We start from the raw sequence: 25,451 nt of genomic DNA, 5'->3' as shown, positions 1-25,451 counted from the left end.
AATGTCCCATCTTGTGCTATAATATTGGGATCTGTTTTCGATTGCCGTTAAGGTCATGCCCCTCTGGGGTCTCCATATCTCAGACCTCAGGGGGTGCAGGTCTCAGTTATCTAGTCATCAGCTTACTCAAGCACCTCTCTCTTTTTTGGGTTTTTTGGGCGCGGCCCTCTACCCTATGCTGAGTGATGTATAAGGTACAGTACGCTAAGTGGGGGCTCCTAGACTGTGTGTTGCTTTTTCTCATGTTTGATTTATGTAATGAATGTTCTATTACTATATTCTAGCGGCATAGTCTTTCTATCTATCTGGGTTCGGGGTGCGCACAATGGCACTGTGCTGGTAGCGGGGGTTTCTGTTCCCTGGACCTATGCCAGTTGAATGTGGTCCTATCAAACAGCGCAGTGCACAAACCAGTGGTAGCACTTATCTTTTTGCTGATTTGACACATGCTTTTTTTTACTTCTTTGAGCCCTGGGCTTGAAGCAGTGAGGGTTTCAGATGGAGCCTGTTCTTAACTACTTTGGGTGGGCCCCATCTGTCACTCTCTGGTGCGTATGGCTAAGGTTTGTCCCATAATATATGAACTTGAGTTCAGAAGTCTCTGGGTGGTAGGGTGTGTATTTCTACCCTGGTATTAGACTTCTTCCCCACCTCAAGAAGGTAGGTTCCCCTTTGAAATTAACCAGATCAGTTTTTTCCTTATCCCACTACCCCATAGTTTTCCCAATTAGGTAGGCCAGCAGGACTATCTATGATTTACGGGTGCCATCCGCACGCAATAACAGTGTTCAACCATGTCTGATACGGTGTAGTCTAAAGAAATAGGGGATTGGCGCTGTTCACTGATAGAGAATGATAATGAATAAATCAATAAACTATACAAACTGCTAACAAAAGGAAAACATAACCCCTCAATGTTGGGTGGATAAAACGTGTAACACAATGTAAATAATTGTTAAAAAATGGATATATGTGCTAAGAATGGTCAAAGGATGTGCAGAATACCTAAGTTGCAAAAGTTGTTATCACAAAATAAAATTGGTAAATAAAACACCAAGCATTAACAAAGGTGAATGATCAATCAGGTGTATATAAAAAAAAAAAAAAAAAATGTATGTGTGCAATGAAAGATATGAGTGGATATACCTAAAAAAGAGGGCAAAACACCGTGTTGCCCACTGGAAATAAATATGTGTACTGGTAAAGCTGAATCGTGTTGGAAAATTTATATGTGAAAAAATGTAAGAATATATATAAAAAATGTGGAAATATGTATAATAATCGGCATGTGATGTGCAGACAATCTAAGTGCACAAAAAACAAAAAGGTGAAAAAACCAAAAAGAAAATGAGAGTCCAAGCAACCAGATCAATTATTAAAAAATATATAAAAAGTTATTATATCCGTGAATAAAAAACAGTTCTTATGCAGCCAGCTGATATATCTTCAAAGGTTGTGGATAGGTCTGTCCCAATGAGTATATGTTGTCCCGTGTGGAGTCCCCTCTAGTGCCCCCACTCACCAGAGTGCCCAACCCCTGCAGGGGTAATGAGCATGTAGATGATCCGATGATCCAAGCGGTTGGTGTCCCCTTCACCACCTAATTTCCACCTGTGTCACCCGATCACTTTCAAAAGGCATCCATCCGGAACAATTACCATTACCTGTGTGCTGGTAAGCTTCAATCTTTCTCTTCCTTATGGAATGGGGAATAGGGATCTTCATACACCCATGCCACACCTAATGTCACAATGTGTTCAGAGTAAATCCCATGGTGGTTCCATTCAATGTATATTGCTTCCTGCTTCAGTGTGGATATAGATATATCTATAGATGTAGGTTCTTGTGTCCACCAGCAGAGAGAAGTTGGGTAGATGCCACACTCCCAATTCTGGAGGCATGTCTGATACGGTGCATTCCTCAGCTCCTCTATCCCTCAAGGTGTACTTCTTAAATGCTAAAGGCTTCAATGTTTCGGAAAAGCGTAGCAGTGTTGTGGCTGAAGCACACCGTCACAGAGCCCAAATTGTCTTTCTACAAGAGACCCATTCCAAACTGATAGACGTTTTCCTGAAGTCTATCATGCGCCCTGTGCTGACTCTAAAACTAAGGGGGTTTCCATTTTGATGACTAAGTCGTTTATGTTTCACCTTACTGACCAAATGCTAGACCCTGAAGGCAAATTTCTCTTTTTGAAAGGAACCTGGAAAGATAGACCAGTGACACTGGCAAATTTATATTGTCCCAACTCCAAAAGAGTAACCTTTATAAAAGATACTCTTTTGAAACTTGCTTCCTTTCAGACGGGCCTGTTAATCCTGGGGTGGAGGCGTTAATATGGCTCTAGATCCATTTTTGGATACCTCCACTGGTACCTCCTCATTCCCATTCTCTGCCCTGTGTCAAGTGAAACTTCAATTAGCTTCTCTCACGTTACATGACACCTGGCGCACTCTTAATCCTCAAGAGAAGGATTATACCTTTTTTCCATCTCCGCATAATCGCTATTCGAGACTGGACTATCTCTTTATACATCAGGCAGACCTGTCCTACCTTTATGATGCTACCATTGAAAACACGGTGCTCTCTGACCATCACCCAATTACGTTAACCTTACGATTCCCTCAGAGGGAGATGTCTACTAAACTGTGGAGATTAGATGCTTCCCTTCTAGCTTATCCTGGAGAAGTGGAAACCATCAGACAGATGCTCAGTGATTACTTCCGCCATAATGACACGCCAGATGTATCTCCCATGAATCAATGGGAGGCACATAAGTGCATGGTACGGGAACACCTGCTTGCTATAGCGGCTAGGAAAAAAAAGGAACACTAAGCTTTAGTGTTGACCCTTTCGGATAAGATAACTAAGCTGGAAGCTCAGCATTAATGTTCCCTAGCTAACCAAGTAGCAAAAGAATTAGCAGATACACAATCACTTTTGTTAGAGGAACTCTTTAAAAGGGCAAGGAGACGTCACGTACTATCGCAAAAATTGTTCTATGAGCAAGGCACCCTCGCCTCCACAGTCGATCATGTGACTGATGAGTCTGGGACAACCTACTCCAAAAATGAGGACATTGCTCAACAGTTCCTCTGCTTTTACAGCAAACTATATAATCTTAACGCAAATTAATATAATCCTGCAGAAAATGGGGCTCGCTCAGAACTGATACAAGACTTTCTTAGCAAATATAGCACTAGCGCTTTATCTACAAGCGACTGGACTGCTTTGGAAGCCCTGTTGTCCTCAGAGGAATGGGAAGAAGCCCTGAAGGCCACGAAGCCTGGCAAGAGCCCGGGGCCAGATGGCTTTTCAGCACAATATTATAAATGCTTTGCTGACCTCCTGGATCCACGTTTCCTTTAAGCCTTTAACACGTTATCTACTACCCCTGGCCCTTCTGGAACCTTGTTAGAGGCCTATATCTTGGTGATCCCTAAGGAAAATAAAGACCCCAACAATGTATCCAACTCTCGTCCGATTTTGCTTCTGAACGTGGACATAAAACTATTCTCTAAGATTCGCTTAGCCTATCATGTACCCGCCTGGGTGGGCCTTGATCAGGTAGGCTTTGTCCCTGGCAGGGAGGCCAGAGACAGCACCATTAAAGTCCTGAACTTACATTACTGGCTCACCTGTCGGGAAGGGTTTTTTCTGGCAATGGATGCAGAGAAGGCATTCGATCAAGTGGCCTGGGACTATATGGATGCGGTTTTGGAGGCTCTTGGATTAGGGAGCTGTATGCGTGCCTTCATTGGGTCCCTTTATGTCAATCCAAAAGCTAGAGTCAAAGTCAATGGCCGCTTGTTGGATGCCTTCCCCATCCATAATGGAATTAGACAGTGCTGTCCTCTTTCACCCCTACTTTTTATCCTTACATTGGAACCTCTTCTACATTGCATCCGGGTCAACCCGAATATAAAAGGTATTGAAGTCCACCAAAGGGAGTATAAGATTGTTGCCTTTGCGGATGATATCTTTAGTTTTCTTTCATCACCGCTGACATCCCTACCCAACCTTATGCCGATTCTTATGCCAAATCTAGAGCAATTTAAACTTATTTCAAATTTAAAATTTAACTACTCAAAATCATTTGCACTGAATATCACTTTAACGGTCAACCTAGTACAACAATGCCAGAAAAATTTTCCTTTTAAGGTTATCCAACAAGATCTTTCTTGGTTTGAAAGAGTCTCTATCCTAAAGATGGCAGTTCTTCCCGCCTATTGTACAAACTACAGACTATTCCGATCCGCATACCGCCCTCCTTTTTTGTGGCCTACAAGAAAATGTGTAGGGCCTTCCTGTCGGGGACTAAATCGGTGGGCGAAGCTGGTATTACTGAAATATAAGGACAGAATTCCTGATCTACAGCGTTATTATTGGGCAATCCATATGACTAGGGTTGTAGATTGGAGGATTAATTTTCATTACAAGGGCTGGGTGAATCTTGAGCGATTGATTGCAGAATCTGAGCTTTGCTCGATTCCCTGGTTCTCCAAAGAGCAGGTACCACCTACCCTCGGCCATGCCATGCTCGATTACCCCTATTAGATGTAATCAAGACTTTCCTGCAGGTTTGGCTAAAACCTACCTCTCAAAGGAATGGGCATATGCTGAGATGCAAGCGAAACATTTCTTTCGCAGGGGCAAGTTTGTCCGGCAGCAAGAGCTTGCAGCCTTATCCAACACTAAATCTTTCCCTTTTTGGTCCTATATCCAACTAAAACATTTCTAGATGATCCGGCGAACAGAGAACGTTACACGAAAGCACCTACAGTTTTTGAATCACTGTGTTCTAGCTCATCGCCCCAGAGTCATGTGATCTCAGCGTTATACGCCCCCATGTTTGGGGAACCGTACGCTTTGTTAAGCTCGGATCATGCATTCTGGGAATCCGTATTAGACACGGAAATAGAGGAAATTAGCTAGGACCGCATTCACTTGTTTACCCACAAGGGATCCCTGAATATGAACACGCAGGAAAATGGGTATAAACTTAAAACACAATGGTATAAAACACCAGAGCTGCTTCACAAGATTTTTCTGACCGTGCCAGATCATTGTTGGAGATGTGATAAGGAAATAGGTGCTTTTCTCCACATTTGGTGGACGTGAACACTGCTTCAGCCCTATTGGCATAAGGTACATGAAGTGACGACGGCCATCTCTTTGCTCCCATTTGTGTTTTCGCCAGCACAGTACCTCCTTCACCCCTCTAAAATACCCAAAACAAGATATTATAAATTGGTAGCTATGCATATGATTAACGCTGCTAGGCTGTGTGTACAGGTACATTGGAGGTCTTCATTGCCTCCCTCAATCAAAGAATGGGCATTACGTATCAACCGTATAGCGGCAATGGAGGAGCTGATATACACCTCACAAGATAGAATTTCTAGCTTCTCGGCTATATGGGAGCCTTGGATCACTTATAGAAATTCTCAACTGTATCAGGATTTGATTCAAAACAATTGTTCCTGATGTTACGTCTGGAGCATCTGGTGAACATGGTGGACCTTGTAAGACATATATTCTAGCTACCCTGTTTCCCCGAAAATAAGACCTAGCGTGATTGTCAGTGATGGCTGCAATATAAGCCCTACCCCCCAAATAAGCCCTACCCTGTTTCCCCGAAAATAAGCCCTACCCTGAAAATAAGACCTACAAGGACTTTAACTAGGGCTTATTTGGGGAGTAGGGCTTAAATTGCAGCCATCACCGACAATCACGCTAGGTCTTATTTTCAGGGAAACAGGGTAGCAGTAGATGGAGGGGGTAGTTGGTGGTTATCCCACCCCATCTCTGTCTGTTCTCTTTTGTGTGTGGTTCCTCCCCTCCTTGCCCTTTCTTTTTTTTCTCTTCTTTTCCCCCTTTACCTAAGGCCCCTTTCACACTGGGGAGGTGGGGGCGTCGGCGGTAAAATGGCACTATTTTTAGCGCCGCTTTACCGTCATTTTAGCGGCGGTATTCGGCCGCTAGCGGTGCAGTTTTAACCCCCCGCTGGCGGAAGAAAAAGGGTTAAAACCGCTCGCATAGCGGCGGTATAGCCGCGCTGCCCCATTGATTTCAATGGGCAGGAGTGGTTTAGGAGCGGTGAATACACCGCTCCTTCACCGCTCCAAAGATGCTGTTTGCAGGAGGTTTTTTTCTCTCTTGCCAGCGCACCGCTTCAGTGTGAAAGCCCTCGGGCTTTCACACTGGAGAAACAGCAGTGGCAGTTTTAGGTCAGTTTGTAGGCGCTATTTTTAGAGCAATAACGCCTGCAAACTGCCCCAGTGTGAAAGGGGCCTAAGTTCTAGTATATAGAAGTAGTGGGGTTTGGGACTGGCTGCGGTAGTCAGCTCAGACCCTCATACCACCAGTAACTGCCTGAACGATTAAGAATACAATTAGTTCTGCAGACCTTGCATTTTCGGTTGGCCCTGATGGGTTCCTAGCTGAGTAGACTACCAACATGGGGAATAATATCGGTTACAATGTTAATGGAGAGATAACGGCATTCTTCACTATATGAATACTGATTACTATGTATGCCTTGTAATCTCCATCGTTTTTTGTGATGTGTATACTAAGGCATGATGTGCTGCAACTGGAACAGTTTTTCCTTTTTGACTATAATACTCTGTATCGTTCTTTAAAACTTTTAATAAAATATTTATGCAAAAAAAAGTTTACCAGCAAAGAATGATACCTACAACTAACCATATAGTGTCAGAACACCAGGGGGCGCCACATTGCTTCCCATCATTGCTGCTTCTATAGATGAAACTATCCAAAATTAAAAAAAACCTCAGAATTACCAAGCAGGATCAGTTGACAAAATGTAAACCATATATTTAGTATTAGCCATAAACACTCCCTTCCCCTATGGAAGCTATGTTTTATCAGTGGTGCCTATATTTTTAGAGACTTTTATTCCATTAGTCATGTCATGTCTACTAAGATTTTTTAAAAAATGAAATGTTTTCTGGTGCTGCTGCTTCTGCCAAGGATGCAGTAATAACAAAGTCATATTAGAGAACATTGAGTTGATTGAATCATAGTCTTAAAGCCAAAGTTTACCTAAAACAAAAAAATAAATAAATAAAAATCAGCACAAGGGTCATTACTTACCTTCAGTGAGATGTCCCTTGTGCTGCTGTGTCCTTCTTTTGCTGAAATCTTCCTCCTCCCATGCTCCCGCACCCCAGTCACTGTAATCTTCTGGTGTGGCTGGGGTTAACCGAACTAAAGGGCTGTAACAAGCACTCATCAAGACAGCCGACTCTGCCTGGCCTTTTTTCCCAAGCTGCGCAATTCATAGAAGCCGGTACTATAGCTTCTATGAATGAAACACGATCTATGAATGGAGGATGAGCAGATGATTGAAAGGGTCTCCCCCTCCATTCATAGATCCCTTTTCATTCATAGAAGCTGTAGCAATAGCTTCTATGAATGGAGGAGCTGGGCAGAAAGGGTGGGCATATTTAGGCATTCTTGATGAGTACAAGTGACAGTTCTCTTAGTTCTATTCTATTCTATTCTATTTGAATGCACCAAATGATTACAGGAGCAGGGGGGTGCATCAAAGGAGGAAGATTTCAGAGAAAGGAGGATGCAGCAGCACAAGGAACATATCTTACTGAAGGTAAATAATGTCACTTGTGCTACTTTTTCATTTTTAGGTAAACTTAAGCTTTAAAGTGAACTAAACCTAAGAAGAAAGATTTAATATATTTCATTTTACCAGTCCTTAGAGGTGGTGGCTGCGGTAGTTTTCCTTTTTCAGGATTTTGTTGTCCTTTAGTTTTACCTGATGATCCTGTCAGTAATACACTTCATGTCCTTGTGTGGCAGGTGGCAACACTCAAATCATATTCTATCTGTATCATATTGTATGAAGGAGCAGCATTTTTATCTTTGGGCAGGACATATCCCCCTCACCTTATGTCCACAACATAGGGGGAGGTATTCTTTATTCCTCAGAGAAAAGTGGGAGCAGTGCAGCTGATAACAGTGCATCACAATTTGAATGCACAGGAAGCTATCAACTCATATGTTTTCTCATACCTCCCAACTTTTTTAGATGGGAATGAGGGACACCTATCGGCAAAAGCATACAGGCATAGGACACACCCCTTGCCCCTTGAGAATTGTACAAAAAAAAACAAGATTGGTTAAACCCGCAAGTGCTTTTTTGACCACTACTATTCCTTTTTATTGGCTTTTGGCATTTACAAATGCGGCAATTTAGAAATCAGACAAAAGGTTTAGCGCTGGAAAACACTATTTGATAGATAAAAAGTGCATTTTATATATATCTATATAGATCAGACCAAAATGAGGGACAAATGAGGAATGAGGGACAGAGGGACATTGCTCCAAATCAGGGACAGTCCCTCCAAATCAGGGACAGTTGGGAGCTATGATTTTCTGGCATGATTTGCAGGGCTTTTGCATTTATAAACAGATGTAACAAATGCTTCCAAAGGTATATTTAACAGACTAAAAGGGAGCATATAAGAGCAGTTAATTGTCAGGGGTTTACATACACTTTAATTCAGATTAAATTTAGCACACCCCCAAAGTTATAGATTAGTCCTTCTCAAGTCTGCATGAATTGAAACATAACACCGCACTCACTATGACTTGCCATTGGTCATTGGTTAAAGTCTTACTACACCTAGGACCCTGTATTCACTATATCTGGTCTCCCAAAGTACACAGAACATGGAAATGCAATTATTTTAGTAAATATAAATGGCTAACTACCTTTTCTCATTAGCAGTATATAGCAGTCTTGCGACTTCTATTAGTGTCCAGCAGAGCACTGGTTAAAGCTTGTAGGATGAGTTTTTATTCCCCTCTGATTGTCCTATGAGGCTGCAGGACCCCTGACCCTTTGTCTGGACAGTGCTGATTGGCCCTGTGCTGATCACATGCACTCTCAAAAAAAGAAAAAAAAACTCTGTAGCAATACACACCAAACTGAGCATGTGCAGCTTGCCCCCCAAGGCTCTGTTCTATCGGCAGATAGATTGGGGACTGTGCAAGAAGGGGAGGATCAGAGAAGACTGGATCAAACAGCCTTTTTACACAATGCAGAGGTTTAATCCGTTAGATTCCACAGTGAGTATAACAAGCATGATTTACCGCATATACAGACTGATTTTACTCTTGTGGGTTTAGTAACACTTAAAAGTGCTTGGTGGAATTGGTGAAACTGCTTGAGAATATCATATCATCTTCACTGAGAAAACAAAGCTACTGCAGCAAACAATGAAGTGTATTCCACTTTAACTTATGTGAGATAACTTTTTTACTTGATTTTGTTATTACATCAAATAAATATGTTTACCACGACTTTACTGGCATAAAAAAAAAAAAAAAAAGAAAAAACTGCTGTCATTCTTTGATACGTCTAGCCAAGAGGCGGCTGTTCCTAATGGTAAATCTGGTCTAAGCTGATAGTCATGCAGTGGTGGAAGCTGTATTCAGTATATTGTATGTGTACGTGTGTCCACTGATAATTTACTTTTCCTCTGTACAATACACATTGGCTACAATAGCGTGTCTTTTATCCACATCGCCATCCGCACTCTGCACTAAGTATAAGGCAAGATTTTACTATATGAATGCAGAACAGGGAAGGCTTTTACCGGAATCATTTATTATCATAACACTAGTGTCACTTTGCAGCTCGGAGAAGGAGTGCAGAGTGGAGGAATAATACATCATTGTCAGAGGTCTCCCAGCACCCACAATTCTGCATTAAAAAAAAAAAGTGGTCTTTTAACAAAGGCAGTGATGGGTTTACAAATGTTAATAATTAAAGCTTGCATGATACAGTAGTTCAAGGTGCTTCACATTAATCAAAGCTGTTCACTTTTTATGCACCTTGGAGCTGGATGCTGTAGAGAGACAGTTTTGTAATGATGCTATTCACTTTTATTACTCAGACTGTGCGGGCTGCAAGGAGGAGATTAAGCACGGACAGTCATTACTGGCGTTGGAAAAACAGTGGCACGTCAGCTGCTTCAAGTGTCAGACGTGCGGCATTATCCTAACTGGAGAATACATCAGCAAGTAAGTATAAATGACATGCTGTGTGGACAGGGGCTGAGTGACAAATGAGCGCTGGGAATGAGTTGGAGTAGCCCATATGTCAAAACATTAGTCACCTTCAGTCAACAGTTGTGTATGAAGCTAGTGTTAGTGTAGTTGGTCACTGACATGCAAACATATCCAGGTCAAAGGTTAGGTAAGGGAGTCATCTGAATGGCAGTGTTCCGGAGAATGACTCTACTGAAGTTAGATGGGGCAGTTGTTTGGTAGAATGCAATACTTATGAACAAAGTAATGCTGCTCCAGGTCAGTCTGCTCACCAGGATCCCCCACACCTCCCGCTCAGGTGCAAAGCCCAGCTCGTAACGCTGAACAGTATGAATGAGGAGAAATCCTGACGGCTGCACTCCAAAATAGGACCATATTTATTTATGCATATAAAACAGCAAACGAACCCTGTGGGAGAACAGAGTAAAGACAACGCGTTTCGCCACACGGAGTTCGGTTGCTGTTTTATATGCATCATTAAAGATGGTGCTCTTTCGAAGTGCAGCTATCAGGATTTCTCCCCATTCTTATTTGGAAGGATGGTCGTGGGTAAATAACTAAGAGGAACACATATATAGTGGGGACGGAAAGTATTCAGACCCCCTTAAATTTTTCACTCTTTGTTATATTGCAGCCATTTGCTAAAATCCAAAAGTTCATTTTTTTCCTCATTAATGTACACACAGCCCCCCATATTGACCGAAAAACACAGAATTGTTGAGATTTTTACAGACTTATTAAAAAAGAAAAACTGAAATATCACATGATCCTAAGTATTCAGACCCTTTGCTCAGTATTTAGTAGAAGCACCCTTTTGATCTAATACAGCCATGAGTCTTTTTAGGAAAGATGCAACAAGTTTTTCACACCTAGATTTGGGAATCCTCTGCTATTCCTCCTTGCAGATCCTCTCCAGTTCTGTCAGGTTGGATGGTAAACGTTGGTGGACAGCCATTTTTAGGCCTCTCCAGAGATGCTCAATTGGGTTTAAGTCAGGGCTCTGGCAGGGCCATTCAAGAACAGTCACAGAGTTGTTGTGAAGCCACTCCTTCGTTATTTTAGCTGTGTGCTTAGGGTCATTGTCTTGTTGGAAGGTAAACCTTCGGCCCAGTCTGAGGTTCTGGGCACTCCGGAGAAGGTTTTCGTCCAGGATATCCCTGTACTTGGCCGCATTCATCTTTCCCTCAGTTGCAACCAGTCGTCCTGTCCCTGCAGCTGAAAAACACCCCCACAGCATGATGCAAGAACGAGGATAGAGTAAAGCATATACTGGAAGCTGACCTTCATGTATTACAATCAACAGCCTAGTTGAGCCCAGTATCAGGTGTGGACAAGAAGGCAAATGAGCACAAGTGAATATACAAGAATCTGCTCACAACGTGCATGTGCTGTGTGCAATTCAATAAAAATGGTAGTGTTTCCTACAGTGGAGTGGCAAAAATGCCTTTAAGAATATATATTGCTGAAGATCACTAAACAAGTAAATAATTATATATAAACTTATATATCTAACCTTTTAAAAGGTATATATTAAATGCAGGTGCATGTGCTTTTAACCCATATAAACATGAATATCCACACTTGTTGTGTCCAAAAATCATAAAATATACCAGATAAAAAAAAACATATAAAGAATATATAAAAAATCTAAAATAGATAAAGTCCAGATTCCAAATGTATATAGTTGTGTGTATAGGTGAAAACTAGGGTACAATCCAATTATCAAATAATGTGATGAGAGTGACAACAATCTTCATAAGTGACTCTGTGCTTGCAAAAGTATCCAAGTGACTTTAGGTGCTCCCCCCCAAGGGTCCCTACCCACCGTATTACATCACCCCTACGGGGGTAATGCGTATGGTTGTTATATTTTAAGGCACCGTCCACCAGGTTATCTGCTTTGTAGGTCTCCAACCGTAATTTCCTGGATTCCTGGTAGCTGGGACGTGACCAGTAGCTTTATACACCTCATAAGAAATAATAAGGATAGGCTCCCATAGTGTAGTGATGTTTAAAGTTCATCCGTTTTATTAAGAACAATGGCATATAAAAAAAGAGATAAAATTGCAGGGTAACAGTGTGTGGCCACCAAGCGACTGCTGGTGCTAAGCCGCAAGTAAATTGGTTAATTTGGGTTCTTCTTTACCTCTCTCACCAAAGCTCTTCTCCCCCGATAGCTCAGTTTGGCCGGATGGCCAGCTCTAGGAAGGGTTCTGGTCATCCCAAACGTCTTCCATTTAAGGATTATGGAGGCCACTGTGCTCTTAGGAACCTTAAGTGCAGCAGAAATTTTTTTGTAACCTTGGCCAGATCTGTGCCTTGCCACAATTCTGTCTCTGAGCTCTTCAGGCAGTTCCTTTGACCTCATGATTCTCATTTGCTCTGACATGCACTGTGAGCTGTAAGGTCTTATATAGACAGGTGTGTGGCTTTCCTAATCAAGTATAATCAGTATATTCAAACACAGCTGGACTCAAATGAAGGTGTAAAACCATTTCAAGGATGATCAGAAGAAATGGACAGCACCTGAGTTAAATATATGAGTGTCACAGCAAAGGGTCTGAATGCTTAGGACCATGTGATATTTCAGTTTTTCTTTTTTAATAAATCTGCAAAAATATCAACAATTCTGTGTTTTTCTGTCAATATGGGGTGCTGTGTGTACATTAATGAGGAAAAAATGAACCTAAATGATTTTAGCAAATGGCTGCAATATAACAAAGAGTGAAAAATGTAAGGGGGTCTGAATACTTTCCGTCCCCACTGTATACTCTAGTGTATACTTGTACAATTTTGGGCAATTTCTGTGCTTTGAGCAGTGGCAAGTATCTGTTAAGCTGGCACTTTCCAATTTGATTATACAATTTAGTTAGAAGGCCTACCTAAACATTCTGTTCAATTTATATTCAGTTTGGTAAGCTTTTGCACCAGAGGCATAACTAGAACCATCAGCTATACAGAATGAATGGACAGAAATAGCTCTGTACAGAGCTTCCCATTCATTCATAAACTGAAGCATAGTACACAGTTTACTATGCTTTAGTTATGAATAGAAAAAGTCAGTGATCGGTAAGGATCACTGACTCTATCCATTCAGAAAGGAAGGAGCCGATAAATTACATATTTACTTGCCCCTTCTCCGCTCTCCATCCTGACTCATCCCCAAAGCAGCCGGCGGGAAAGGCGAGGGGGAAACCCAGAAGAGGGACAAGGGGGGCTGTGGGAGAGCACTGGGGGCCGGGAGAGAGGACAGGGGCATAGGAAGAGCATTAAGAAGGTGGATAGGAGTAGTGGCAAGGGCATATGGAGGAACCGATCCCCTTCCTCCTGCAGCTGCTGAATGCCTGTGGGAGGTAGAGGAGGAGAAGTGGGCATTCAGCAGCTGCAAAAGGGAGGGGATCGGTTCCTCTGTATGTCGCCACCTCTCCTTTCCAGGTGTACAGGGGGGAATTGCGACCCCTGTAGGTATGCCCCTGCCACGCACTGCATGTATGTTGGTTAGATACAGAGGTCAGATTGTACAAAGCACATTTTAATATGTGTGGGGGTGCTTACATATTTTGGTACTATTGCACATAGCAGGCACTATAGCAGCATACAAAAAAGACGCCACTTGCTTCCATCTATAGCTGGCTATCGCTGTAAGAAGCATTGGAAGGCTAACAATAGGTACAAACAAGGCCAACTGTTAGACAGGTTATTTGGTTGTCTGCGGGCTGGTGGTAAGTTAAGCTTGGTTTTTCCCTTGGATTTATCCATGGCCTTGTTCGTAACTATAGCAGTGTAGCAGAGTTCATGTTTTAAAGTGAGAAACATTTATTTTTGAGAAAAACTATCATTTGGTGATCTCACTGTTGATACACTTTCCAAATGCTTCCAAGGCCTGCATATCTATCTGTGGAAGGCACCAAACCCTCCAGGACAGCACACTGGTTTCCTTGAATTTGGGAAATCCAACACATGGAAAATCTCACACTAACTGATGAAAATCAGGTGGATAACTTGCCTTACATATAAGAACTGGGGTCTCCCCTCCTTTTTTTTCTTCTTTTCTCCATAATGCTCTTTTTTCCACTATACTGTACAACCCCTCAACTCCTCCCTCTGCTCCCTCCCCCATCCCCACCCCTGCACAACTCCCTACCATCCTAATTGAAATTCCCTCTCACCCACTCCCCTAATATATAAAAACAGAGGACACCAATAAAATAAAAGTAATTACAAATTTCAGATCAGACAGGTGGATAGAGTATTTCTAGATCTAAAATGTATCCATCTGCTTCATTGGAGACTTATAGATCGCCAGAACTGTATTTGCAAACCTATTTCTGTATCCATTTGCTCACTGTATTACCTGCACCCATAACTGTTCTCATGATAAAGATTTTTTTTAAAAAGAGACAGAACAACTCCTTCACCCCAAGCTGATACTGTACTTACCTTTGTGTGCTAAACCATACTTCTGTTGTAATACTAAGCCCAAACTCTGTGAGAACTCAGTGCTAGATTGTGCTGAAACTTATACGGTGTTTAAGAAGTCTTCCCCTCTCCCATGTGACAGTGTTGTCCTGGGGATTGGCCACTCAGGTTGTAGCACTTGGGAGGAAATCACATGCTCCCCCCATGCCCAGAAGCATACCTGGAAGTATCCGTTGAGGGCGCCAATGGAGCTGCAGGGAAATGTGGCAAGGTAAGTATCAGTGGTTGTGGGGGTTCTTCTTTCAAGAGAACCTGTCATTTTGTCCTGAATGGGCACAGAGAGATTCTCTTCAATCTGAATAGAAGATGTGATATTTTTGTCCCAAACAGGATACATTAGAGATCTTGGCAGTAAGCTATTGCAAATTAATTTTATTATTGTTTTAAGTTTATTTAGGTAACCAATATTAAGACATATTTTTGTGTCTTCAGAGGTTTCTAAGACTGGCCATACATTATACGATTTTCTTGTACAATTTTCCTTTAGATTTACCAAAACTATATAATATGAGGTCAAACCTAGACCCTTTCAATTTGTATGCAATGAGGAAGGCCCTTGCACTACATAGTTGAAGGTAAATCTAAAGGAATTTGGACAAGAAAATTGTATAATGAATAGCATGCTTAAAGGGTAACTCCACTTTTGTGGGGAAAAAAATAGCAAATAAAAAAAAATCATATTGTAACTGAATGTTATTAAAAATGACCTTTCCTTTTCAATCTGCAGCTCTGTCATTTGCTGTCAAATGCAATGCAATATGGCTACCTGGAGGTGTTCTGTACACAGAATGTATTCAGATCACCCCCCAGAAACATAATTTCCTGCTTATGTGATTGGCTCACTGATTTTCCCAGAAGTCTACACTAAGATACAAGTCAGATATCAGGCATCCCCTGCAACAAAAAGGTCATTTTTGGTGAGATACTCCAAATAGGAAATCACGTTTAAAGGGATGCAGACCCTGCACTTTTCCTCATTAGCGCCCTGCATGTGAAGCAGCTGATTGATAAGTAACCACTATGATCATTATACGCCGGCAGGTCAGCTCAATCCCATGAATCGCCATAGCTGTACGGCGGTCCCTTTAACAGCTAAAGCAGGCAGGGGTGGCAGGGGAGCCAATGCGTGTGGCCGGCGGCCGTGGTTTCCACTGGCCACTCCCGATCGCTCCACAGAGAGCCAGGGATCTGTCAATGTAAACAAACAGATCCCCAGATCAGAGTGATCGTCTGTTCCTAGTGATTAGGAACAGAGATCTCTCTGTACTCCCAGTCAGTCTTATCCCCTCCCCCACAGTTAGAAACACCTCCCAGGGAACACATTTAACCCCTTGATCACCTCTAATGTTAACCCCTTCCCTGCCAGTGACATTTATATATTAACCACTTGCCGCCCGCCATATAGAAAAATGACGGCGGCAAAGTGGTTTCAATATCCTGACCGGACGTCATATGACGTCTTCAGGATAGTAAGCCGTTGCATGCCCCCGGGGGCGCGCATCGCAGTGATCGTTGTTGCGGTGTGTCAGTCTGACACACCGCAACTCCGATCTAGGTAAAGAGTCTCTGACGGAGACTCTTTACCACGTGATCAGCCGTGTCCAATCACAGCTGATCACGATGTAAACAGGGGGAGCCGGTGATCAGCTTTTCCTCTCTCGCATCTGTCAGACGCGAGTAGAGAAGAGTCGATCAGCTGCTCCTCTGACAGGGGGGTCTGTGCTGATCGATTATCAGCGCAGCCCCCCCCGAGGATGCCCACACTGGACCACCAGGGACGCCACTAGGACCACCAGTGATTTAATTACCAGTTATGCCACCCTAGACCACCAGGGATTCCAATTAGTGCCCACAATGGATGCCAATCAGTGCCCACAATAGGCATCACTGATTGGCAGGCATTATTGTTTGGCACTGATTGGCATCCATCAGTACCATACATTACAGTTTATCAGTGCCAACTATCAGTGCCCATCCATGCCCATCCGTGCTGCCTATCAGTACCCCAACAATGCTGCATATTAGTACCCATCAATGCCACCTCATCAGTGCCACCTCATTGGTGCCACCTCATTGGTGCCCATCAGTGCCGCCTTTTCAGTGCCCGTCAGTGCAGCCCCATCAGTGCCCATCAGTGAAGGAGAAAACTTACTTATTTACAAAGTTTTGTAACTGAAACAAAAAAAACATTTTTTTTCAAAAAGTTTAGTCTTTCTTTTATTTGTTTAGCAGAAAATAAAAATCCCAGAGGTGATCAAATACCACCAAAAGAAAGCTCTATTTGTGGGAACAAAATGATAAAAATTTAGTTTGGGTACAGTGTAACATGACCGCACAATTGTCATTCAAAGTGCGACAGCGCTGAAAGCTGAAAATATGTCTGGGCAGGAAGGTGTAAAAATGCCCTGTACTGAAGTGGTTAATTAGTGCATTTTTATAGCACTGATCGCTGTATAAATGTCAATGGTCCCAAAAAAGCGTCAAAAATCTCTGATCTGTCCACCGCAATGTCACAGTCTCACTAAAAATTGCTGATCACCCCAATTACTAGTAAAAAAAAATAATAATAAAAATGCCATAAATCTATTCCTTATTTACGCTTATAGCGATTTTTTTTACCAAGAATATGTAGAAGAGTACATATCGGCCTAAACTGATAAAGAAATTCTTTTTTTTTTTTTTTTTTGGGTGGGGGATATTTATTATAGCAAAAAGTTAGCAATATTGTTTTTTATTTTTTTTTTTCAAAACTGGCAGTCTTTTTTTGTTTATAGCGCAAAAAGTAAAAACCACGAAGGTGATCAAATACCATCAAGAAAAATCTCTATTTGTGGGAAAAAAGGACCTCAAGTTTGTTTGGGTGTGACTTCGCACGACCGTGCCATTGTCAATTAGAGCGACGCAGTGCCGTATTGCAAAAAATGGCCTGGTCATTAAGGGGCAAATCTTTTGGTCCTTAAGTGGTTAAGAAACCACTCCTATTAGATTCACTTTCCACATGGACACAGACAAATGCACAGGGATTTCTTCAGAATAACAAAAGGTAGGAATCTGCAACAAAGTATGTGAAAATCATTATACATAGACCACCCAGAGGGGAATGTTTTTTTCTCAACAAAAGTGGAATTACTCTTTAAAGCAGGGGTCTCAAACTGGCGGCCCTCCAGCTGTTGTGAAACTACAAGTCCCATGAGGCATTGCAAGGCTGACAGTTACAAGTATGACTTCCAAAGGCAGAGGCATGATGGGACTTGTAGTTTCACAACAGCTGGAGGGCCACCAGTTTGAGACCCCTGCTTTAAAGCATTAGGTGGTTTCTTAAGAGGGTGCATATTAGTAACTAATTTCAGCCTGTCTCTCTCTAATTGAAACTCTGTGTGAAACCACACAGAGAAGGGAGGGAAGCCTCCTGCTCTGTAAGCTTTTAGCTTGGTTACCCTGTAATAAGAAGCATAGAGCTCCCAATACTGACAGAAAATGTAAATATAAAGTATTATTGTTTGATACTGTATACTTAATTGAATAAAAAAATGAAAAATGTTTTCTTAAAAATGATATTTTTAAGGGTTCACTCACACCACAGTGTTATAATGTATGCATAGCACACATGTAAACATGCAGTAATGCATTGTAAATGTGTTGCAAAGTGTTGACATTCCTTGCTAACTGCTCACAAGATACTGTATATACAGTGTGGAGCAGCGCATCTGCTCTACAGCACACTACAACGCACAGAGGCAGATTCCCAGTTCTTATTTTTTCAGTAAGGGGAGGTTAACAACATGTTCAAAATAGATGGGCTACCCAAGGAAATGTGCTTCAATGCATACAAACCTATGAAATAAAGTGCACTGCGTTGTTGTGTGAGAGCTCCCCTAGTCTTGAAGATAAATAAAGATAAATACATGTATACACTAGCAATATACATACCTTTTAATGTCACTGTTGTGTTTTCATGTTCTAATAATATTATTACATTTTGTTGTCCAACATTTGCTTGTGGATTATAAATTTTATCCCCCCCCCCCTTTTTTTTTTTTTAGCTTCCAGATACAGGTATTACCCATTAAAATATTTGTAATTTTTTTTATAATTTCTTGTTTTCTAGAGATGGTGTGCCTTATTGTGAGACAGACTACCATGCTCAGTTTGGAATCAAGTGCGAGACCTGCAACAAGTACATCAGTGGCAGAGTCTTGGAGGTATGGTTGTTATGACAAGCCAAAATGTAGTCGCTTAGCACAACTAGACATTCTTGAATATCTGATCCTTGCAAGGGAAAAACATTTGTCGCGTGTGTTTCAAATGAACTGTCACTTTACAAGGCTATTAACCTGTTTAGTACTTAACATGTTTTGGCATCCCTTCAGTGGAACTCATTAAGCATTTTTTCCCCTCCAGTTGTTGAAAAATCAATTTTTCATATGCTAGAGTCCCATCCTTTTATAGCTGCTCCTTGCTGTACATCAACAATGAAAACATGTTCCCCACCTGTCCATATTTTAGACTACTGCTAGGACTGATTATTGAAGGCAGCATTTATATGTAAAACTAACTTTCAACTGTATAGACTACCAAACAGCAGAAAGGGTAAATGTATTTACTAAAGTAAAGCCGTGTACACACGAGCAGAATGTCTGACAGAAAAAATCCGACGGAACCTTTTCATTGTCTATTCCGATCATGTGTAGGCCTCTTTGGACTTTTTTTTTTTTTTAATTCTGACGGACCTAGAAATAGAACATGTTCTAAATTTTTCCGACGGAACCAATTCCTTTCTGGAAAACCGCTCGTCTGTATGTTGTTCTGACGGACCAAAAACGACACATGCTCTGAAGCAAGTACGAGACGGAAGCTATTGGCTACTGGTTATTGAACTTCCTTTTTCTAGTCCCGTCGTACATGTTGTATGTCACCTCGTTCTGGACGGTCGGACTTTGGTGTGACCGTATGTATGCAAGACTGCTTGAGCAGAATTCCGTTGGAGTTCCGTCGGAGAAACCTTCGGAGTTTATTCCAATGGCAAAACCGGTCATGTGTACGCGACATGAAAAGAACCTTCTAACTCCTCCCAGCATTCCCTGCACCCCCTTCTCCAAATGTACCTATTGATCTTCAGATAGGGAAAATAAATAAGATAAATGTTATCACAATTTGTTCAGCCCCCCCCCCCCCCCCCCCAACCTAGCTGCCCTAGACACTTGCTTACAAGTGCCATTATTGAAAACAGCTCTGAGTGTTAAAATTCCCTAAAGGCATAATCCACCTTTTTAAAAATGTTAGTAAATACAATATGAACCACAGCACTCAGTAGGTGACACATTATCCAACACACTTAAAAGCAGTGATGCCCATAGCTCTGAAAGAGAGTCAAGAATGGACTTACCACCCACTGAACAAGTAGTGAACTTCTTTTTTTTTTTTTTAAGTAGCACTGTTCATATTTTAATAACCAAGAAACAGTGTTGCTTTAACCTGTAATCTAATGCTCATCCTATCACTTATCCCGCTAAACTCCTTGTTAAAAATGCTCAAATATGTCCCATGGTGCTTTTATTACTGTTGTGAATCACACAAGATACTGCTTCGATAACATTCCAATGTACATGCTCAGTGATAGTTAAAGTGGTTGTAAACATCAGACATGAAATATGAACAAAACATATCCTTCTATAGTGTGTACTTGTCTCAATTAAGAGCACTAAGTGCAATCTCTATCTGCTGCTTTGTTCCTCTGCTATCAGCATGAATCACTTCTGACATGTTTTCCTGACATCAAGAGAAAAAAGAGGAGGAAGCTCCCCCTGATTGACATCCTTAGCTCTGTTCCTGTGAGCTGTGTAAAGGGGAGTGTGTCCCTTCCCTCCAATTAGCTATCAGAACTCTCCTCACTGAGCTCTGCAGTATAACTTCAGCCCTCCACCCCCTTTTTTCTGACAGCTTAGACAAGCTTTATACATTTTGCACTTTGAACAGATGTAGAGAAGAGAAGACAGCAGATAAACAGGTAATAACCTATGTAGGAGGATTTGTTTTATCTCTGTGTATCTGGTTATATGTAAGGGTTAAGGCCCCTTTCACACTTGTGCGACTTTTCCTACGACTTTGGACATCAGAGTCACATGACAAGTCGTACCCCATGATTGCCAATGATAACCATTCATATCTGTGCGACTTCAAGTCGCACCACCTTTAAAGTAGGCCCTGTAGTACTTTGGTCTGACTTTGATGCGAGTTGAGGTCCATAGACATTTCCTGAAATTGCGCCCGCAAAATCGCGCGACTTTCAAGTCACGGCAGTGTGAAAGGGGCCTTACAACCACTTTAAGAAACAAACAACCGCTTTAAGAAACAAACAAGGTGAGCTATACTAAAGAAGGAATGGAAGGGAAGGGGAAGTGTGATCACAGAGCTTCAACAAGTTGAAAACAGTATTTGGACAATTGTTTTTGAGACTGGGAGACTGGCACAGTAATTCTTGGCACAGGACTTTTAACGCAGAACATGTGAATAAAAATGTAGAGTACCAAAATGTCCCTACATTTAACCTATGCCCATTAAAATAATCCTAGCTTTTAAAGTGGAACTAAACCCTCCGATTTAACTTGTTTCCCAAAATCAGCTACATTCAAGTCATGCCATGAATGTTACTAATGTGCTTACATTGCCTGTCAGCTGAACTGTCAAGCCACCAAATGGCTGGTGTGATAGCTGATCACATGTGTAGCACCATGCCAACTGCAGATCAAGCAGAAGCCAAGATGTCAGCTTCCTTGGCTGTAAAGCATAGGGACGTTCCCCTTTAACACTACCTGAATTCATAAACTTGATCTAGCTCCACTGAATAAAACTTAACAGCCATCTTGCACCCTGACATTTTGTATTATTATTATTATTATAATTATAATACAGGATTTAAATAGCGCCAATAGTTTGCACATGATTTACAACATGGGGGCAGACAGTACAGTTAAAATACAATTCGATACAGGAGGGACCAGAGGGTCCTGCTCATTAGAGCTTACAATCTAGAAGGGAGGGTAAAGTGGAACAAAAGGTAATAGCTGTGGGGGATGATCAGATGGAGAAAATGAAAATACAGTTAGGTGTCGGTAGGATAGGCTTCTCTGAAGAGGAGGGTTTTCAGGGATCGTCTAAAAGCTAATAGAGCAGGAGATAATCGGACAGATTGGGGTAAGGAGTTCCATAGGGTTGGAGAGGCTCTGGAAAAGTCCTGGAGGCGAGCATGGGAGGAGGTGATGAGGAATCTAGAGAGCTGGGGGTCTTGAGAAGAACGAAGATAGAATGATTAGGTAAGTAGTTGTTAGTATTTTGAATTTAATTTGTTGGGTGAGCGGAAGCCAGTGGAGGGATTCATAGAGAGGAGTAGCAGACACAGAGCGGTTGGTAAGGTGGATGAGTGTGGAAGCTGCATTCATGATGGATTGAAGGGGGATAGACTATGTAGAGGTAAGCCAATGAGAAGGGAGTTGCAGTAGTCAAGGCGAGAGATGCCCAGGGAGTGAATTAAGAGCTTTATTGTGTCATTAGTTAGAAAGGGGCGTATTTTGGAAATGTTGCGGAGATTGAGGCGGCAAGATTTGGTCAGTGATTGGACACTGGGCTTAAAGAAGAGTTCGGAGTCCAGGACGACACCTAGGACCTTGGCATGCGGGGATGGGCTTATGGTTGTGCCATCGATTTTGACAGAGAGATCAGGGGAAGAGGCACATGGGGGAGGAAAAATTATAAATTCAGTTTTGGATAGATTACGTTTGAGGAAGTGGTGTGACATCCAGATATATATCTGATAGTAAATTAGTGATACGTGAGGAGATTGAAGGAGTGAGCTGAGGGGTAGAGAAATAGATTTGGGTGTCGTCAGCTGACCCAGGGAGGAGGTGTAGATTGAAAATAGGAGAGGTCCAAGAACAGAACCTTGGGGGACCCCAAGAGAGAAAGGAAGATGAAAGGAGGACGTAGAATTTTAAGTAACGCTAAAGGTGCGGTTGGATAAGTAGGCAGAGAACCAGCAAAGAGTACAGTCACAGAAACCAAAGGCATGGAGTTTTTTGAGGAGGAGGGGGTGGTCAACTGTATCAAAGGCGGCAGAGGGGTCCAGGAGTAGGAGTACAGAATAGTGTCCATGGGTTTTGGCCGTTAGTAGATCGTTTGTTCGTTTTTAGAGAGCAGGTTCTGTGGAATGTTGAGGAAGAAATCCAGACTGAAGGGGATCAAGAAGGCTATTATCAGCAGGGTGGTCACTTAGTCGGTTGTAGACCAGATGTTCAAGGAGTTTGGATAAAAAGGGGAATAAGGAGATGGGGCATAGGTTGTTAAGATTGTATGGGTCCAGTGAGGGCTTTTTAAGTATGTGACTGACAAGTGCATGTTTTAGAGAGTTGAGGAAGATGCCAGAAGAGAGGGAGAGATTAAAGATGTGGATTAGAGAGCGTAGAATATAGCCAGAGGGTGAATGTAGCATTTGCGAAGGAACAGGATCCAGAGGGCAGGTGGTAAGATGGACGTTAGCAAGTAGTTTAGCAACCTCGTCTATAGTGGTAGGGTTGAAAGAGGGAAGTAATGATTGTACCTGTGGGCATGAAGTGTAAAGCGTGGAGGATATCTGAACAGTAGAGATCTCCTCGCTAATTGTATCAATCTTCTGTTTGAAGTGATTGCGATCTCCAGAGCAGTGAGTGAGTTGGTGAGTGGAATCCGTGGAGGACGAAGTAGAGAGTTGAAGGTAGAGAAGAGTTGATGGGGATGGGATGATAAGGTGTTAATGAGAGAGATAAAATAGTTCTGCTTGGCAGTGAGGAGGCAGGAATTGTATTTTTGGAGTGCAGATTTATACTGGTTAAAATCTTTGTGAGACTTCACCTTTTTTCAGACTTCTAGTGTCATCTGTTTGCCAAGGTTGAAAGGGATGGGGTCTGATTCTGTGTGTAGTGAGGGGGGGCCAGTGTGGGCTGGAAATGAAGTGTTGTAGACAGAAGTGGCTAGGTCGGTGCAGGACAGGGGTGCGATTTTGTCATAGAGGTGGTCAGTAGCAGAGTAGAGAAGGGTTGAGATGGCGTAGGTTTCTACAGGTAACTGTTAGGCAGTTGGAGAGAGAGGAGGTGGAAGAGAGGGAGAGAGTAAAACTAATAAAGTAGTGATCAGAGAGAGGGTATGGATAGTTGGAGAGGTTGCACAGAGTGCATACGTGGAAGAAAACAAGGTCAAGGGTATTGCCTTCAGAGTGAGTAGAAGTATGTATCCATTGCTTCAGGTCAAAGAAGGAGGTTAGACTGAGAAGTTTGGAAGTAGCAGGAGTGTTAGTAATAGTGGGATGTTGAAGTCCCCGAGAATGATAGTGGGGATTTCAGAAGAGAGAAAGTAGGCAAGGCAGAGAAGTCATCAAGAAAGTTTGATACTGGTCCAAGGGGCCGGTAGATCACAGCTATCCTTAGAGAAACTGGGGAGAAGAGACAAATGCAGTGCACCTCAAATGAGGACAGTGACAGAGAGGGAGGTGAGTGAAGTACCTAAAAGGTGCTATGTGGGGCTAAACGGATTCCAACACCCCCGCTTTTGCATCAACTGGGTCTGGGGGAGTGAGTCCAAAGAAGACCACTGTGCAATAGGGCAGCAGAAGACGCAGTGTTGGATTCATAAAGCCAGGTTTCGGTAATGGCTAGTAGATTAATTGGGTTAATGATAAAGAGATCATGGAGAGAGGTGAGTTTGTTACAGACAGAGTGCAAGAGAAAGGGAGTCTGGTCATGGGAAGAAGAGAAATTGGAACTAAATTGTGTGCATTGCAGCTGCAGCCAGAGGGTGTAGGGTAATGGGTGAGGTGAGTACAGGGAGGTCCAGGGTTTGAGGTTACATCACCAGAGGTTAGGAGAAGCAGAAGGGTGAGGGAGGTAATATGGGAGTGTGATTTATATGAAGGGACATGCCCCAGTATCCTGGAGCTTTTTTGTGCGTGTGGATTTAGAATTAGCAGGAGTTGGTGAGTGCAGTAATAAGGGGAGGACAGAAGTGAGGGTGATTATATATATATAAGGTGTGGGGTGGAAAGAGGTGTGCAGGAGAGTTAGTTTAAGAATAGAGTACACCGCTGTCAGAGGGAGTGGTAGACAGTGCATTTTAACCTAATCATTAACCTAAATTAGAGATTAACATTTAACTCCTAAAATGATGCTAATACTTTTCCCTCATTCCTTATCCTAAAATCTAAAAGAGGTGAAGAAGCTTAATGGGTGCCTGAAGCATCATCACCACATATAATATAACAGTTGCACATGTTCCTGGAAATGGCAAGGTGTAGGCGGGTGCTGTAGCAACTACCAGCTGGAGACCAGTAACATGGTGAATCAAAGCATATTTTGCCAGCACACCATGGATCCTCAAGAGAAATGTCCAAATAATTATTAAGGTGATCACATTGCAGAAGTAAAGGTGCCATGTTTTGGGGGCCAAGTAGGACACCTTCAACGGGCATGTGATAACACTTTAATATATGTTTGGACATTACCTTGAAGATCCATGGTGTGTTGGTGAAAAGGTTTTATAGCTTTTATTACTTACTAAATGGTAGAGTAAAACTTTAAATTGTCTCAAATGTAGATTTTAAGATGCAGTAAGATATGTTGAAAAAGCTAGTGCTTCATAAATAATATAATTGTAAGCCTACCAGTATTTCATAGCTGAGAAGTACTAAATAATCAAGTCTATTATTGTAGTGAATTAGGAGACAGTGGCGTCCTCTTAGGAAACTGCCGTTTCAAGAGTTGTTTTCAATTTTCTGTTCACTGTCTCCTGAAAATATGTATATTGCTTTTATTCCTATTATACACTTCTGGTAATGTTGAACATTACAATGC

At 42.1% G+C, this 25,451-nt stretch overlaps 1 protein-coding gene across 1 annotated transcript in view; it reads left to right on the top strand.

Moving 5' to 3' along the window:
• The window catches only part of ABLIM3 (actin binding LIM protein family member 3), a 427,044-nt gene that overhangs the window by 298,907 nt on the left and 102,686 nt on the right, over nucleotides 1-25,451 (top strand). Inside the window, exons 5-6 of the mRNA XM_073620583.1 lie at nucleotides 9,945-10,071; nucleotides 18,686-18,779. Coding sequence (XP_073476684.1) covers nucleotides 9,945-10,071; nucleotides 18,686-18,779 — 221 coding nt within the window. The remainder of the gene's footprint in view (nucleotides 1-9,944; nucleotides 10,072-18,685; nucleotides 18,780-25,451) is intronic.

The sequence above is a fragment of the Aquarana catesbeiana genome, linkage group LG03, assembly GCF_042186555.1.
Source record: "Aquarana catesbeiana isolate 2022-GZ linkage group LG03, ASM4218655v1, whole genome shotgun sequence".
In the NCBI taxonomy this organism is placed as follows: domain Eukaryota; kingdom Metazoa; phylum Chordata; class Amphibia; order Anura; family Ranidae; genus Aquarana; species Aquarana catesbeiana.
The sequence above is the reverse complement of the archived record's forward strand: the minus strand, read 5'-3'. Positions and strand labels throughout refer to the sequence as shown.